Raw genomic sequence first — 19539 nt, 5'->3', positions numbered from 1 at the left:
CTATGAGCCCCCATCACAACAGATGGTGCATGTCACTGAGTCTGTAAGTGTAAACATGTGCATTGCACGCCACAGACTGTGCTAGCAAGAACAGCAGCGGCCAGTATTTCTCAGTTATCTAGCTCGGTGATGCATGGCACATCCGCTAGTCTGGCCATGCCACGGAGTCAGTGGAAGAGAAAGTGTCCAGAGAATCGCCCGGAGGCAGTGTTCATTGCCCTTTGTGTAGCGGTTAGACCCCCACTTCATTAGCTTTGGCATCGTACATGCAGGGGACGTGTACGACAATGAGTCAAATAACCAAGCTGCACTATGTTTCCAAGCTGATGGCATCGGCACCATCTACGGATTAAACTCCATGTGCCTAATGGAAATAGCAATGAAAGCAGCACAGCATGACTTAGCGTAGAAAATGGATGTGCCCTTGCCAACAAAACTCAGGTTTGTTGTTGGGAAAGAGCCCAGCTGTTGTCCGAACATCTAATCATGCTGTTTGCCGAAGTTGAGGTGACATGCTAGCGCTCTGCATGACGTGTTACTTGTGTTACAGTGAACTCTGTGCTCACATGGCCAATGCCCTCAAGGCAGAATCAAGGTCGAAACAAAGTTCTACACTGGCAAGGAATGCATGGGATGGAATGGAACGCTTCCCCAAAGGGTCAAAGGGTCGGCTACTGATATTGTCACCCATGATGTACTGTCGTATATGCAAACGTACATCTACGCATGGATAATATCCGAAATAGTCAACCAGATTACTGTAAATCAACTAATTTTCGCTGGCAATTTAATTTCGCTGATTTCACCGCTGGGTACCAACCGGCCAAAGTAAATCGCAGGCCAAAATTTGTCATAGAGGCAAATGATGCATTATTAAGCCATGCTTGCATGTGAGGGCAACAAATACCAATCGATTTCTTTTTTGAGAACCCCAATCGGCCGAAGTTAAATGACGCCAAAAGTTTCATTTCGAGATCGGCCAAAGTTTCTCACCGGCCAAAATTTGTTGATTTACAGTAATTTAAGTTAGTTGGGTTAGCTAACAGTAACTCCGGGTGCTGTCTGCTAAGGTAGCCCCATCAAACCACCATCTGGTCCATGACGGGCGAAAGTAGCAGATATCAGGCCAACTGGGCAGCCAACGGGCCTGCCGACACATGTACAGCACCAGATCACTTTACGTGAACTACGACATGACATTCAGTCACTGTAATGATGTCCCGGGTACTGGCGGCAGCATCTGCGTCACTTGAAAAACAGATTTCTCCATCTCCTGATAGGTACACCAGGGGTGTTAGGTTCTCAGCAGGATATCACTTATGCTAGTAAACATGTCTTGTCGATCCATCTTTCAGACTAGTGTCCAAACGCTTAAATCACACGTTAAGCTACATGACAAATTACTCCCTTGCTTCAATCCCCTCCTCCGCAGTCACCCAGTCACAAGTGCATCTACCAGCACATGCCACCAATTGCCAACACAACCCATAACTCTTGCTGAATGGGACATTGCCAGGCAGGCACAGTGGGTTGGTCAAAGACCATGATTGAGATACGAGAGGTACCTGGTTCAAGTCCTGCCTGGGAGCGGTTTTTCCAGCCGTGCTGCTACCCACAGTCAACTGGGAACTTGTGGCCAGGCACAAGGGGTACATGGATGCAGCTAATGGGGTCGTTCTCGGCACTTGTGCCAGTGGTTGTGAGACTTACCCACTCACCCCCACCGTTAGGCGCTGCATCTGCCGCTAGGGTTTACCGGGTGTTAGCGGCCGTCGTGAGTTCCCTTCGGGAACGGACACGATAATTTACTTTTTTTAAATGGGACATTCGTGTGGTCGAATCTAGATTCAGATTGACTGGCGGATGGATCGTGTGGATCCATCAGGATCACGCAATGCCGCCCTGGGTCGAATAGTGAATTATTATTTAGGCGACTTGAACAGTGTTGACCAGCGAAAGCGAATCCCGCAAGATCACTGCTTCCCAACACACCCACAGTGACACATACACAGTGACACATACACATACACATACACATACACACCCACACGCAGCGACAACTACACTTGTACACTGTTTGGGAGAAAGTAAACAATGTACCGGTATTAAAGTTGGTGGAAATCAACCCTGCTTCCCAAAGAAAGGCGGGCTGGCCGGATGCGGATACAGAGCCAATCACGGAGAAACTAACGTGTAGATCTACATGACAGTGTGTGTGTGTGTGTGTGTGTGTGTGTGTCTGGATCCATTGCCTGCACTGATGTTGACTTCTGCACATTACATCATAATTCTGACTCCATGCTGGACACGACTGGACAGTGGTGTCACCGGTAGACTCATTACCATACTAATGTCAAGCTGAGAAAACCGCACATTGCCTCAGGCATGACTCCCATTCTTCTTCCAAAACCCTGCCAAGAGCACAGGCCTAACACTACTGAGTTACGGCATAGAGAATCCAGCACTGAGCCAGTTGAAGGTGTTGCTTGCTTGCAGGATCCTAGGCTACCGACACACCAACGACATAGCGTTCTCATCCCTCAGACTGTACCGTGACCTGTAAACACAACTTAAAGAGCTTGGGAGGGGGGGGGGGGAGGGTGAGAGAGAGATGCTTATCAAGTGATGGTCATCAGGTGTCCATAACAATGGAGTGTGAATATGCCACTACTAGGGGACAATCATACAACACTAGATCTAGAGGGCATCATGCCCTCCCGGCTCCCCTGTCCACAACGTCACGGTTGTTGTTTTGTTGCATATCCCAACACCAGTACAATGTCATGCTGAAGTTGGACGAACTAATTACTGTAAAAAGCCATATAAATAACGAAGTGCTAATTCTAACGAGTTAACATAATTATACTGTTCTATTGAGCGTTGAGAATGTGTGAGAATGATCAATCGTTAGGGGCCGTCCGTAAATATCGATGTTTTTTTAGAGACGATATTGGTGCTTCTCTCCCTTGACCCCCCACCCTCCCCCCAGAAGACGCACATGTACATCTAGATCATGGAATCAATATTTTTGCACGGACTGCGCCATCACCATAACGTTCCACGAACGCATCAATGAACTCTTCGTATGAAGAGGGATTCGACTTTTTGTAAATTCCTGTATCGACTACACAACCCCCAAACAACGTCAACTGTTTCGTTTTCCGTTTCTTGGGCGGTGGTGAAGACGACATTTTCACAGCTAACCTGTCACTTTGCCATGGCCATGCGGTTCACAACTTTCTCAACTTCTCTCTCGACAAAGAACAAACTTCAGGCACGGCCAGTCAAAATTCACATTTTACATGAAAAGATGAGGGCGCTGGCGCGCTAGCGCTACCCGTGCAGTACAACTCATCGTACAAAAAGCGTTCAAAGTGCAACACATCGTGTACTGGTGTAGCCAAAGCGGCTACGCTCGGGCTTGAATTTTTTCAAATCCTTGTTCAGACAGTGAACACTGGAAACTCTTGTGGAGTTCGTCCGTGTTTGTTCGCACTGCCTCTACGTCTTGAAAAAGGTCTCAGGCATCGTTCGGCCGATTTCCACAATCAATACGACAATAGCTCATTCTTTTGCTCTTGAAATTCGCCATGGGCGCACAGCTTCCAATTTTTGATTTTGTTCTTGTGTCGCGAGTTTTAGCTCCGCGAACGGAAGCTGGTTTCACATTTCTTGTATAGCCATTTAGACGTCCGCGTGCAGGGATCGGCGAAACTTCAGATATTTACAACGATATTTTTCTGATGCTCGAAAAGACGCACATGGCTCAAACCCCCTCCCCCCCAGACGCACCAATATCGTCTCTAAAAAAACATCGATATTTACGGACGGCCCCTTACCTTTCGTGTAGCTACAGTCCATTCAGAAACGGTTGAGCGCTGGCTCTGGAGAGCACCCGTGTTTGGCGATTTTGTGGTACACTTAACTTGAAAAAGGGTGCAAAAAGGCACCTCAACTGGGGTTCGAACCGCAAATGTACTGATATGCAAGTGGAGTGCACGGCGCCGTGCACTCCACTTGCATATCAGTACATTTGCGGTTCGAACCCCAGTTGAGGTGCCTTTTTGCACCCTTTTTCAAGTTTCGAATCGCGCGGCACTGCACAGTGTACCACAAAATCGCCAAACACGGGAGCTCTCCAGAGCCAGCGCTCAACCTTTTCTGAATGGGTACGGCCTGGATTTCCATGGTTTTTGCCCAATTCAGTGCTTTGGGGGCAAAACCTGGCCGAAATCCTATACTATTCTTGTTATTAGTGCAATTAGGAGTGTAATCGATGCAGACATGGCCAGACAACAACGAGTTCATGGAATTTTTAAGGATTTTTATGTTATTCAAAATCGATTTTCGTGTTCCGCTCATCAGTGAATAGTATCGGAACTGAGGGTACTGTGTACAAAAATAGAACATTAATTTTTTTATAACAGCATAATTAATTAAAAGTGTGAAAAACAAAGGAAGTGCTACAGCATTACATAATAGGTGTCAAACATAGTGCTAACGTATATAACTGAGTGCAGCCACAAAGCAAGCTTTCTCCACGCCGACTCTTTAAATATTCTTGTTATGGCTTGCTTTTTGGAGAAATAGACTTCAAAAACACAATTGGAAGAGCATTCAATGGGGGATTGCCAAAAAAAAGGAGACGAAAACTCAAAATTTGACCCGCTTATGGCCAAAAGCTAGGATTATTAATTTTATTTATTTATTTCACCTTCCCGTGGCCAGAGAATATAGGCCAATATGGAGGGAGGGGGGGGGGGGGGGAGGAGGGGTAGCCAGCCATGGCAGGATATCAACCTTTTCTGAATGGACTGTAGGCCTCTTTTACGGGCCAACAAACAAACACGTGAACGAGTCATTTTCGGAAATCATTATATTATGCGCCTCATTAGAATAATGGCTTTTAGCCTTTTTACGGTACTTGAACCCATGCCACATCAATCAGCATGAAGAACGCAAGGGTACAGACAGGTACAGGCAGGTGTTGACAGTCGTCAAGTGGGAATCAGACAGTTCCCTGTTCACTGCAGCAACAGCTGGCTCGATATCATTAACATTCCAAGAAGACTCCATCAGGAACGAGTCAGGGAACTATGCAAATTGCTCATACTAGTAGTTGTAGTATCCCATGAGTGTGCAGGAGTCCAGTCCAGTACACAAGTAACATCAACCGAATACACACACACACACACACACACACACACACACACACACACACACACACACACACACACACACACACACACACACCACATGTATGCCAGAGTTACCATACATACCCTCACTGACTTCAAACTTTGAACACTGTCAGCATGCATGATCAGTGTTGATCGTAGATCTACATGTAGACTGGAAATTCAATGCCTACAACCCGCAGAATAGAAATACCAATCATACAAAAGAGTGGTTTCACATCTTTTTCATGTCAATACATGTCACAGTGATCATCCTGAGTGATGTGTGGAAAGTGATCATGGCATGGCAACAGTGGAACCAATATGGCTGACATTGTTTGTTTGTTTGTTTGTATTTATTTTGATTCGTAAATTCAAACGGGCATAGAACCCTATAACATCGTGTGACCAAGAGTTATGTCCTCTTGGTGTGACCCATAGATGCATGAGTTGAGTGGACCTGACTCCTTTGAACCAATAATAATTATTATGGCTGCCGAGTATGGTCATGTGATAGACGTGCAACGGCTCTCTACGTCAACAATGGGATACAAATGACCCGAAATGAGGCAAATACCGGTACATGTACCTGTAATTGTCCGAATACATGTACATAGTGTGCGATCCAAGAAAAGAACTTGTGGTCGACTCCCTGGCCTGCAATCAGCGTACTAGTATGCAAGAGTACATAAACCGGTTTTTGTACTCTTGGTGCATGTAATACTAATAGTACGCCAACTGGTACCACGATACTGAGTTACCTGGGAAAGTGCATGCGGAATTTCCCATAATTGGTAATTTGAAAATCAACAAACTGAAGCCTTGCCACAGGCATTGGCACCCAGCTGAGTTAGCTGGCTAACATCACACCCTTGCAGCTGCCATGTTCGAACTTTCATCTTGCCTAAGGGCAAGGTCAATTCAGAAAGAAGTAGAATCCTGAATGTTTCACACAAACTGAGGATCATCGGACGGTCACCGTTGTTGATTATCATAAATGTGCAAAGATTGCTAAGGACAAGTGAGAATCGCCCAAGTAAGTACTTACCTTGATTTCGGCCCCTGGCTTGGAAAGGTGAGAACGTCCAAAGGCATGTACACGTAGATGTAGATGTCATGATGTGTTCACTGCCTACAGTATGCGTATCGTGGTGTGACAATACAGCTGTATACCCACAGGGTCAGCCATCACTTTGATCAATCTCCATAGCCTAGCTGTAGGAAGTCATACCTCTTTCAAAGCACTGCAGTGCCGCAGCACACCCATCGCCGCCGTACCGTGATGTAAATCACACCACGCTCACAATGCTGATAAGCACCGAGGCATGTACAGTATTACACCAGACACAATAATTATTAGAGATTGAGTCTGAAACACGATCTGCCATAATGACTTACATCCGGTATTATGTCGATACCTTCACAAAGGCAAGAATACATCAGCTCGCTAGGAGCTGATGTATTCTTGATACTACTTGTAGTAATGGCAAAAAGTTATAATAATAAAAATAATACTCTTGGCAATGAGTAGATCCTAGTATAGGAGTTGAATTTTGGAAACTTACTTGTGGCCGGGCACAAGGGGCACAAGGGGCACTTTTTTTCTTTTTTTAAAGTACATGGACGCAGCTAGTGGGATTTTTGGATTTCGGCACTTGCGCCAGTGGTTGTGAGATGTATCCCTCACCCTCACTGGTAGGCGCCCTAGGCGCTGTATCTCGGCTGAAATTACCGGCCGCCGTGAGTTCCCTCTGGGAACGGACACAATCATTTACTTTTACTTTACTTTGGCAGCTAGGACCCTGAGCATGATATTATAGAGGTGAATCCTAACAACTAGAGGGTTCAGTACTTCAAAGCAGACACCATGCACGCCATAACATGCACCGCTGTACTGTACATGCAAAGAGGATGCGGAGAAAACCAGAAAACTACTACAGTACTAGGCTTGAGCTGGGTTGTACTTTACTGTAACCATGGTAACGCTGCACACGACACCGCTCTGCAACAATGTACACTGTAGATGCCAAGGTTCCAAATAGACGTGCCAGACTAATACATACGTTCACTAGACGTCATGGGTGTGGTTAGCATTTCAAGCATTGCTTTCCGCGGTGCCAAGAGTACTGTTATGCACTTCTGATGGTACATGACATACTCATACACAGTAAACCGATCGTTACATAGCATAAGCTAAGCATCGTTCGGACGTTATTCGGGGGGGGGGGGGGCTATAAACGATTCAGCAAGAAACATTCTGTAGTACATGCTATTAAAATGAGTCGCAAATTTAACGATTGTCCAAAATTCAAAGGTTAACGAGAAGATACGTTAACGATCTTGCAGACTTCATGCATATCTGCACATAACACATACGAGGCTTACGGCCTCAACAGAACTTATACGGTAATAACAAAGAAATGTCACTCATTAAAACGTTAGACGCGTACTTCCTCGTTAAATTGACCTGTCTGACAGTATTCCTTCTCCCCTGTACAGTGTACTAGAGCACAAAAGGACGGGTGTCTGGATGACAGGGGTCGTTAAACTGTGCCCGCTAAGTGAAAATGATGCAAATCGTTAAACTTTAGAGTTGTTACACTTTCAACACTTGCAGTAAAGCTACTTTCATGGCCTCAGCGCGTACATGCACATGCGCTGGTTCCTGGTGCTACGTGGCCCTTGTCTACTGATCACTGCATTTACTGGTAATGGCAATGCACCAAGTCTACCATCGAAAGTAGGCTCGATGCAGTGAAGTAGCCTTATACATGTGCTCGTAAGCTTGCTATCAGACTGTACCAAGGAAACCAACCCGCAGATGTGTACACCATTGAAACTCCAGCACAAGGAGCTGTTGTGAACTGGCGTAAGTCGCTGATGGGCAATAGCCGTATAATCACCTACCCTGGTGCTGCGCACAAAATAATTCCTTGTTCGGAGATAACTCCAGATCACACTGGACTTTGCGCACCTGAAGTTGTACAATACCTGTACACTCTTCTATAATAAAAAAAGTATTGTGTACAAGTATGTAGTGCAGTCTGCAATAGAATTGAAGTTGTACTTGCACACTCTTATAATTTTTTTTAAGAGAATTAACCTGACAAGCATCACGGCAAAGGTAGAAATCATGCAAGCATAGATGTCTCTCTGGAATGACGTAAGCAAGTAGGTTGCTCACTGCTCAAAGAGTACATGGCCCTATGCGTTGGTGATAGCGAGACAACAACCGTGAAGTTCAGAGTTGTAAGTTGTAACAGAGCTTCCGCTCTCCACACTGTGTCTCTGGAATGTACAACATGGGAGACCACTTACGAGTGATGGCAAGCAGGGGCGAAGCTCGCACATATGTGGTTACGTTACCCTGTACCACCGGCAACCAGTGAGTCGTAAAATACCGGTATTTTACGACTCCCTGCCGGCAACCTCATAGCCGCCATTTTTCTTATTTGACTATGCAGTACTCAAATAATCGAAAAGCTGACTGGATTGCTTTTCTAAATGAGGGTCATGTGCTGGTGAGGTGACCAGACTAGGTAGACTACACACGAGCTATGCGCCTGGCAAGAGTCCATAACTGCAAGAGTGTGAAACTGCCTATTCTCTCTCCTTGTGCCCAGTGCATGCCACGGTACGGTGGGCCTGGCAAAGCTTCACATCACATTGCTCAATAGGTTATGCTGGCAAACAGTGCAAAAAGACCATCAGAGAGTTGTACCTGAAAGCGTGGTGGAGTACACCCCTGCAGCCATCAGTATCATGTGCAGCGTGCGGGTAGTGTGCGGGGCTCTTGCAAACCCCATTGACTGGAGTTGCACACTCTTGGGGTATATGTGCCCTTTGTGATGGGGTTCTGATCAGGAACTGAACTAACCACACTGTATCCCCGTATCAATACGCACACCAAGAGGCTAGCTATACATGTATGTGTGCGGACTCTCAGAGCCATAACACAAAATCTCAGTCCAAAGGATATTTATATGAAACAATGAAGGCTCAATTGAAGAAGGGAGCGCGAGAGAGAGGAAGGAGAATGAGCACTCCTCCCTTGAGCATGGTCAGGGCAGCCAGCGCATGCTGCTAAAACTTGATCCACAACTCCTTTCAAGGATGATGAGACCAAATTGACTAGCTGCATTCGGAGCAGCAGGGTCTTCAGGCAGTGGAACCAGCAGAAGAATCCAGCACGACTGCCAAAATGATGAGCATGCACGTGTGTGTTTACATGAAATTGATTTTGCTGTTTCATGGAAATGTAGCGATGACAGACTAACATACAACGCCAATGATACTATACAAATACACTATGTACAGAACTTCTATGATACAGACTTGTTCCACCAACCAAGACATGGCAAACTTCTCAAGCGACGGCGGACGGCTATAGCTGTCCACACGAGTTAATGACGACTTTCTTTGATGGATGACCAGCTCGTGAGCCAACCGCCTAAAAGGAAGAAAAATGCACGTGGATACAGAGTAAACTTGAACACACACTGAAATAGAAACAACAACATGCATGATTTCATTCACTCGCATCATTGAGGCCAGTAATTAAGTTAAGACGACTGAGAGCTAGGACACTTACTATGTGACAACAACCTACATAAAAGCACTGCAAATGAGGTCCAGAACAATTGACTTCTACTAGACAAAACGTGGAAGTGTTTTGTTCTAAATCTTGTTGACATGTTGTCTACTTTGGAGCTTTTTTCGTCTACTTCAAAGGCAGTGCTGCTCAATGAAATCCAATCGAGTGAGTCAGCTTTGCGCCCTGCATCAGTGAATATCCCAGTGTTCGCAGGTCTAGGGCTGCACAGCGCCCGGCGTGGCATACTTGACTAACACAATCGGATTTCATTGACCAGTACAGTACTTCTCTGGTGCATGGTACACAGTTGAAAGGTGAGAATTTAGGAGGTGACCAAAAGATACACTAAAATGCATGGAAAGCAGGATAAACAGGCTTCGTGTATGCTTACCTCCATTTTCCTGACAACGTCTAACCCGTTTGTTACCTTGCCAAACACAACGTGTTTTCCATCCAACCTGAACAACGACGACGACAACAACAACAACAACAACAACAACAACAACAACAACAACAACAACAACAGCATTTCAAACAACAACAACAACAGCATTTCAAACAACAACAACAACCAAGAATGTGCACACAAATACTCGGTGTGACAATATACATTTCTAGGCTGACAATACATCAATAACATAAGCAAACACAGCAGGTTGCTATTTCGAGATACTAGGCCAAGACAAGCCCTACAACTCTGTGTGAATTACATAACCTGCACCAGACACTACGTGCCCGTTACACGGCAGTTGCTCAAGACTTACCAATCAGTCTTTTCCGTACAAATGAAAAACTGAGAGCCGTTGGAGTTGGGACCCGAGTTTGCCATAGATAGAGTACCTTCAAGACAAAGAAGACCGAAAAGCAACATTTCTACATTTCCACACTTTCCCAAGAGAGGTGTCACTGCAGTTACATATAGTCGTTGGAAAGCCTGTGCCTTAGTGGGCAACCTTGGCAGCCATGGTTAAAGATCACGACGCTGCAAAGGAACAGTCTCACTTCGCAGTGGCCTACATTCGTACCTTCTTGACTTGCATAAAAATGTCCTTGTCCATTTTTACTTGTGGCAGAATCCCGCTTCCTGTAGTTCCCTAACCCTGAATTCATTGCTCTGAACCCGGTGTCACATATCACTCCTTGTACATTCCTTTCCCCACATGCAATCCTATACCTCCTTGAAGCTGGCATAGCAATCTCAAACTTCATTGGCCTCAAAAGCTGCATATGCACAATACCTTCATCTTTGTCATGGTTTCCGAGTTCCTTTAGCACCATAATCCATTCAATCTTCCATTTTAATACTAAACGATCTTGGGTTTGTCTCACGACTCCCCCCCCCCCTTCCTCTCTCTCTCTCTCTCTCTCTCTCTCTCTCTCTCTCTCTCTCTCTCTCTCTCTCTCTCTCTCTCTCTCTCTCTCTCTCTCTCTCTCTCTCTCTCACACACACACACACACACACACACACACACACACACACACAGCAATGACACAGACAAAACACACACCACTGACACATACTGACCTGGCTCGGTGTGCTTCAGAATGAAGTTCTCGTCCTCAAACTTGCCACCGTAGATAGATTTTCCTGCAGCAAGCAAAGCATGATAATGCATCAGAGACAGCCACACACCACAGCCAGGGATGTTTCTGCACAAAGGGACCAACACGATACTTATAGCAGCCGGGCATGCATGCAAATCCAGCAGGGAGTCAACATAGATTGGATTCAAACTCAGTTGTAACATAACGCAAGTAAGCAGCCAAGCAGAATAAAGGAAGTCCCCCCCCCCCCCTCCTTAGGTTGAATTCTGCAAATGCTTCAAAACTTAGTAGCGGTGCACCGGTGGCGAGGGCTTCAAAACTGTTCACAGAAAACATGGCCCCCGCCTTGTTTGAGAACAGTTTGATCCACTCAAACCTGCCAGTCCTGTTTGAGATCAGAGCTGGGTACATGTACACCTCAAAGCTACAACGAGCTACACTAGGAGAAGAGCTACACTAGGAGAAGAGTTGTTCATATCTGAGTAACAGTTACGAATGCACCTGCAGAACAAGAACAGGATTGTCCTGATCACGTGACCACGGTAACAGAACGCAATCCCCCCCCCCCCCCCGCGCACACGAGCATGAGCGTGTGTGACGCCAAGTGCCAGACATGGAGCAGAACAAACGGGATCACCACTTACCACCGGTCCCATCGTGATTCGTGAAGTCGCCACCTTGACACATCTATACCATGGGTGCAGTCAAGAAAGGCAACTGCCGGCATATGCACTTCACAGTACCAACGAACACAGACTTACACCACCACGAAACATATGTAGTCCTACTAGAGTGGTCTAGTTGCATGCAAGATCATGCCAACATGATTCATCCCACGTAGAGCGGTGCATATCCTTGGTAATGCAATACACACATGAAGCCTATTGAAAAGTCCATCAACTAGGTTTAGGCATACCGATAGGGAGGTCTTCAGCAGCAACACATACAGTACTGTCAGGCGCCGAAGAACGGAGCGCCGAAGAACGACCAGCCTAGAATTTCACCACGCACAGCATACCATGTATATACGGTGCCTCAACTGTACATAGACCGTAATACATGAAAATAAAAATGATCTAGGATCTAGGCTTCGGGGACCGACAGTACTGTACTAACACACACCATGAGACAACAGCATTGATGGTTGAGGATACAAATTGTGGGATAACGCGATGGAAAGTACAGCCCTTGTAGCCGAACCCTTTGTCCCCAGTGCACAGCACTCGGAAATTCTCTAGAAACACAAAAAAAGACAACAAAATCACATAATACATATCTTGAGACTCGGCTGCTAAGCACAATGCAAAACACCGCAGAAAACTGGCGAATTCTCTACTACAACCGTCACCAGTATATCAATTCTTGCCACAACGGCATCTCCTGCAAACCACTGCGTACGCGAAGCAATGCAGTATATCCATGATAGGTGTCCCATATCAGCAGGCAAGCAGGCCTGCCTGGAAAGGCTGGAAGGTACGGCTAAAGCTCAAGCTGATGTATTACCGTATTTCCCCGTACGTAAGTTCTCCCCAATGACTTAGTACCCCCCTATAAAAAATACACTTTCCACTGCAGAGGTTATCACCCCGAAAGACAGTTCCCCCGAAAGATAGTAAGTTCGTACCCGTCCTACATGTACAGACACCGTACAGTACATACATCATAGGCACGGACACTAGAGTTGCGCAGGCTTCCCACTGCGTGTCATTTGCCCCCGATAAAAAAAAGTACTGTAAAAGCCATATATATAACGAAGTGCTAACTCTAACGAGGAGAAATCTGTCGTTAAAATAGAAATCGTTATACAGAAATCGATACATAATACTGTCCTATTGAGCGTTGAGAATGAGTGAGAATCGTTACCTTTGGTACACGTAAACTAGTCAAATTTGGGAAATCGTTATATATGCGCCTCGTTCGAATAATGGCTTTTACAGTACTCCCCGAAAGATAGTACCACCCCCGAAAGTTAGTACTCATGTGGCTGCTAAGTTCGAAAGTTAGTACGTACTAACTTACGGGGAAATACGGTAATGATCTATCCTCCCCCACCGTTTAGGAGCTGCATCTGACGCCTGATCATGGGGTGGTGGCGTCCCACGAAAGCGGAAAGGTGGTTCTTGACCAGGGAGTTGTACGACTCCTTGTTCTTGACCTGCCCGGTACGCAAACCCGTCAATTTTTTTTGATGTATCAATTTCTAGCCACTGCCAAGATGACATTGTAGACATGAGGTAGAATGTCGGTGAGAACATCCACACTACATTCACTGTTTTAAAAGTGTTTCTGTTGGTATCCGTTATGGCTACTAGTAGTTGAAAGCCAAGCAATTGAGGGCAAATGCGGACTCTCAATGAACAAGTGCAAATAAATACATGCGGGATACGGAGGCTAAGCGAATGACATCACCGTATATAGTATGCTTTGTATGGAGTGGCAAAAGCAACGCTTCTGTTCCCAGGCCAGACAAACCATTCAAACGATGACATAGATGTAACGCTAGGTGCATAACCTCTACTTGTGCAGGAGAGAATGATGTTGGTGTCCATGGCTACACCAAAGTGAAAAGCAACATGTAACCGGCGAATCACCTACCTGCTGTCATGGGGACAACGTCATGCCGTAGCTAATATACACAGCACATACAAACAAGAACAGCAGACATTTACTTTAGTATCACTGGGGAGGGGGGGGGGGGGAAGCATCTGCTATTACATGTCTCAAGGTCCACCTCTGTAGAAGATTGCACCTTATGGGAGCAATGTACACAAAGGAACAAGCTCACAAACACGCACGTTCATACACACTTGTACCGTGTGCCAGGAACTAGTCATGTGGGTCTACCCGGTAGAGGGGAGAGAGGAAAAAGATTCATAAGGAATCCAAACGGCAACCACCGCCTCCCTGATTATGAGTCATAAGGTATCCATCTTGGAATCCACTAGCATTTACCCCAATTTCCAGTGAAGGTACTACACGCAAACATATACATACACAAAAACACACATACAGACACACACACACACACACACACACACACACACACACACACACACACACACACACACACACACACACACACACATTCTAAACGTAAAATATGAATGTACGCCAACACAGTATATATTTTTCGAACTTACCAAAATGGTGATACGACCAGCTGGTTTACCACCGATGGTGATGTCAAAGAACACCGATGAGTTGCCCTTTGGCTTGGATTTGGCGCCTTCCTCCTGCAGCATATCAACGTCACAGATGAGACCCAATATTCAGCAACACACAGCAGCTACGATTCTTGTGGATGTCACGATACGTGTGCATGTTGAGTTGGGCAGCATTTTCTTCGGGTATCGGGATCGGGTAGTTTTCCACGGGTAGCACGGGTACCCGGCCGGGTAATGTTTTTATGGTAACACCATAATGCACCCTTCCCTTACACACTGGGTAGACATGCAGAGTATTACATGAATTTGTACACGTGCACTGTACATGATGTCATCTCCAACTTCGGGTTTTCGGGTACTATTGTGTACCAGAGGTCCTCACGGGTAGCAAGGGTACCCAACTACCCGTGCACACCACTACATTGCAGTAATATATTATATTTATCGAGCCGGCTCGATAATATACTACAGCAGGTGCGATTGTTTCAAATCTCCCAAGTAAATTACTAAAGAATGGCAATTGGAACAACACAAAATTGAAAGACAAAGAAAGCAATTTACCTCAGTTGCGGTGGATGACTCGTCCACATTGCTTGGAGCGGAGAGAACCTCTTCACCAGTGCCACCACCTGAAGCAAAGCACCACAAGAGCAGTTACATTATGTACAAAACACCTGTGTTGAGCAAGCACTGCGATAGGAGACAACCTGTCATATGAGACCGGTGGTCAATTCAGGATTCAGGCTAGGCCATGCTGCTACGTACATTTGAACCTCTGCAATAAAAAAAACTGGTTTTCTGCGCACCATCACGGCATGGCGTGGTTGCTAAGCACAGGTGATTCTACTGTAGTAACATAGAGCCCTAGGGATGACCTGCGCCTTGCTATGGCATCATCAACACACATATCATTGAATCACCGAAGCTGGCAATACTTTACAGGGTACAAGACATTTTTTAAGAAGTGTGTACATGTATAGCAAATGCACTGGGAAAAGATTAACGGAAATCAGAGATGCACCAACAATGGTGAGGTGAATAAACACACGGCGCTCTGAGACACTTACCCGCATGCTGCTTTAGCCAACCTTCCTCAGACCACACTAGAGAGCAGGGAAACAACATATGCAAGAAAATACGTATTTCACGTGATACGTCATTCAAAGAAAGAAAACTATGTCCCCCACATGGGAAAGCCAAGAAAAATCCAACGTGGGAACATATGCAATACAAAAAACATTTATGTACCCATATACATGTACATGGTCACTGGAATCTATGATAGGAGGGGGGGGGGGGGGGGAATCCACATGTACCTTCCATGACAGGCATATTCATACACAGTTTTCAAACTTTTTGTCTGTGGAGTGATACCTCCTTATTCACTAGTGGATAAACTGAACAAATAGTTCAACTAGTGCGGATGCATCCTGACCTGGATTGATTGAGGCTGCTATCTGTCGTCTTCCTCTACTAAACAGGTGGCTGTTATATTTTGTTGCCGACATGTCCGTGGCTTGCAAAGTTTCAGCTTTGGGATGCTAAACGGATGGAGTTGGGTCATCCACTAACAAGGCAAACTATGCCTCGACACTTAGTGTGCCACCAGCTTCAACTTGAAGTGAATCTGTGGAATACCTCCTGACGGAAAAAGGATTCGATTGGATGGCATGATGGCGTGTGACTCGTACAGGTTATATTATTTGACAAAAACTCTCATCAAATAAATGTAACACTGAACGATGAGCAGTACCACCCCGGTTCAGAACCCGCACAGGCCGCCATGTAGCCGGCATGCCTCCGTTGAGCTCTCTCCCTCACCCTCAAGTACATGTATGTATGAGGTCATCCGTAATACACGCCTTTGTCAATACTACTGCTGTAGTGTCCTGGCATTCTAGTCTTCACTGGATTGAAAAGGGCAAAAGCATAAAATTCTAAAGAACCAGCGTAATCACAGCCAGACCACTTTCATTGACTCACCAGCCTTCATGGACCTCTCAGTGGCCTTCATTGGCTTGGCTAGGTTACATCGTATTGTACGGCCATGGATCTCAGCATTGTTCTATCAGTGCACAGACAATGGCAAAAATCCAGACACTAGGTAAGCACACATTGTATTTACAATGTTGCACAGCATGTGTCAGTACAATAGTGACGTATTGGTACAAAGTCATATGTCATTCCATGGCACAATCGTCGTCACTTGAAAACACCCTCGGATTCTCTAGGTCATCAGCTACGTGGCTGCATACTAGAGTAAAGGTCATTAGCTGAAGGACGACTTACCATGTTGTCGATTGCAGCCGCAGCATCCTCTGGCAGCTCATACTCAATGAACGCAAATCCCCTGTGTTTTTCTGAGGGCAAACCGGAATTTCAACATCAAGAAACGAACAAAATTATTCAGCAACGGTCAGATACATATGTGATAACATTACCACACGGCCAAACATGGGAGTCAGTAACATTTGAAAAATGGAAAACAGCAATATTGACAAGTGGCAGTGGCAGCAGCAGCAGCCTCTTCTAACCTGTTTCATAGTCTAGCGGGATGTTGATATCCACGACTTCGCCGAACGGAATGAAGGCAGCATGTAGCAGCTTTTCATCTACCTCCTCTGCCAAACCACCTGCCAGACACACAGTGAAGAAGCACAACACCAGGACTTTAGTCTGTCGTTCAAGTTGACCAAGCAAGATCTCACTAGACATGACCCATACTTGTAGTGGCAAATACATTGAACATCAACATGATTTTACTGCCTGCCAGCTCTTGCAGTGAAGGCTGTGGAGCATGGCACCAAACCCTACAGTCTCTTTGTAGATCTACGGAAAGCCTATGACTCGATTCCTCGTGCAGCTTTGTGGGTTGTGCCTCGGAAACTGGGGGTACCGCCAACTCTGCTTGGACTTATCCAGTCCCTGCATGGTGGCATGGTGGCTTGTGTTCGACTGTCGGGTACGCAAACCGAATCTGTCAGTGGCTGCAATGGACTTTCGCAGGGATATAAGATTCCACCTACACAGATGGCTCCTTGGACAAGGAGGTCACTGGCCAAAGTTCCCTGCGCGTTCTGTGGGCTGCCGTCTTCCAGTGCCGTAGACAATATCATTATGATACCAGTGATGCGAGACAAGCAACAACAGGTCTACTTCAAACTAAGGCAGAGAGAGAGAGAGAGAGAGAGAGAGAGAGAGAGAGAGAGAGAGAGAGTGTGTGTGTGTGTGTGAGAGAGAGAGAGATAGAGAGAGGGAGAGAGATTGATTGATACAGGGGTGGTGATACGTAGCTGTAATCATTCATCTTACAGAGTATGCGGTTAGGGTATGCGGTTAGGGTCGCGCTCATACTGTGGCCAAAACCACCGTCCATGCGGTCAAGCGGCCAAATTGCATGGCAATGGGATGCACGTGACCTAAACTTCGTGGTTACGTTTCAAACTGAGGCCACAGCCTCAAAAGGGGGTGCTATTGACGTCAAGTCCCTTGGACACGAAACTTATTTTCGAATGAAACCGGGCCTGAATTCAAGGTCCGTGACCATGGAGCGGAAATGTTGAACTACCCAGGCATATAGCAGTGGTGGAGGTTTGAGCTTTCGTCCCAGGCTTGTATGAAATAAGAGTGCTCAGTGCCTGTAAAAAACTCACTCAATTTGAACTTCATGTAATGCAAACATTTTTTTCTGAACGTCAAGAAATTCGAAATCGTAACACCTCTCTTCGGCGTTTTCGGACATACAACGTAGTGCGAGCACAACTATCACGTTTCTTCGTTATGCTGTCGCAGTGTGAGCACACCCTTAGGAGTGCACATTCGCCACCATGCCTCTACGAACTCCTGACTAGTTTGGTGAGAGTGTGTTTGCATGATCTTTACTGTAGTACAATCAGGCACTGCAGTGTAGTATTTGTGCAAGATTTTGACAAAATAGGTCCGCCATTTTACCATTAAAAGACATACAAATTTAGGTAGGTGGAAAAGGCCACAACCAAAGGTATCGTTATGTTTGCACAGTGCACACAGAAAAGAAATTTACTTCTGCCATGTTCAAAATGTTCACACTGCCAGGAGATGTTCTCTTCTTCACTTTCGCTCTTCGCTCATCACCATATTCAGGACAGGGTTTTTCGCTACTACGCTTACCACAGTTACGCACTACAGCACATAGTAATGCAATGTCTTACACAAATAGTATTACTTGTATTGCATGTAGGCACCGTTCAAATTACTGCAAAATAGGAAACTGATTTGCCTCAATTCAGCAAGATTTCACTACAAGTCCATGATCATTCCTGCCCTTCACTCGTGCCGCCATCATGGATTGTAGATGTATGACATTATCAAGACGTGAATCAGATGTAAAGATATCTTGCTCGTGATTGTAAACCAAAAATCACAAGAAGTACTTACCCACGTATACGATTCGTTTGGTATTCGACATAATTTTCACCAAACCATAGCGCGTCAAGGAAGACCTGAGACTCTACACAGCACCCGTATGGAACGGCAACAGCAATTGTCATCCACCTCTCGGCATCGGATACGGCAAAGTCACAAACCACACAAGTGTTTGATACGCAGCTTGAACGTTCACGAAGAAACATGAGAATTTTGAAATAAATTTTACACAGTCATGAACTAGCTGCCTTTCACTTCCTGCAAGCTAAAACCGTTCGGCGAAACCTGTTCAACGAACGACCATTCGTAGAACACCATTTGGGCGACCGTGCTAATGTTGTACTTCGAGTGCGGGGGGGGGGGGGGGTACTATCCACTACTGAGTAACTCCTTGGTAATTGGTATCCAGGGAGTTATGGGTATACAATTTAACTCCCCTGATATCCAGTGTCAAGGTCGTTATCAATATCTACATGGCTATAACAACTCCCTGGTCGCTATCGAGTCGGTCAACCCAAACGGCAAAACCAGCCGACGACATCGCCGTGCACTGCCACAGGAAATCAGTGCTAGCCACATCAGCCTGCCTATCAGGGGCCGTCACCAACGTCGCTGACTGGCTCAAGCATCGACATCTGCTTCTAAAATGACAAGA

At 45.8% G+C, this 19539-nt stretch overlaps 1 protein-coding gene across 1 annotated transcript; it reads right to left on the bottom strand.

Annotated features, from left to right (window-relative positions):
• Positions 1-9104: 9104 nt before the first annotated feature.
• On the bottom strand, positions 9105-19106 carry LOC135814048 (uncharacterized). The gene is made up of 14 exons (XM_065327101.1): positions 18897-19106; positions 17015-17113; positions 16770-16840; positions 16464-16545; positions 15548-15583; positions 15042-15109; positions 14457-14549; positions 13912-13942; positions 12471-12550; positions 11961-12003; positions 11297-11359; positions 10536-10611; positions 10163-10229; positions 9105-9627 (listed from the first exon to the last, which is right to left on the bottom strand). Exons 1-14 carry the CDS (start codon positions 18925-18927, stop codon positions 9562-9564), a joined length of 906 nt encoding a protein of 301 aa, XP_065183173.1. The 5' UTR covers positions 18928-19106; the 3' UTR covers positions 9105-9561.
• Between the last annotated feature and the right edge of the window lie 433 nt (positions 19107-19539).

Source organism: Sycon ciliatum, chromosome 4, assembly GCF_964019385.1.
Source record: "Sycon ciliatum chromosome 4, ocSycCili1.1, whole genome shotgun sequence".
Lineage (NCBI taxonomy): Eukaryota > Metazoa > Porifera > Calcarea > Leucosolenida > Sycettidae > Sycon > Sycon ciliatum.
This window is presented reverse-complemented; position numbering and strand designations above follow the sequence as displayed.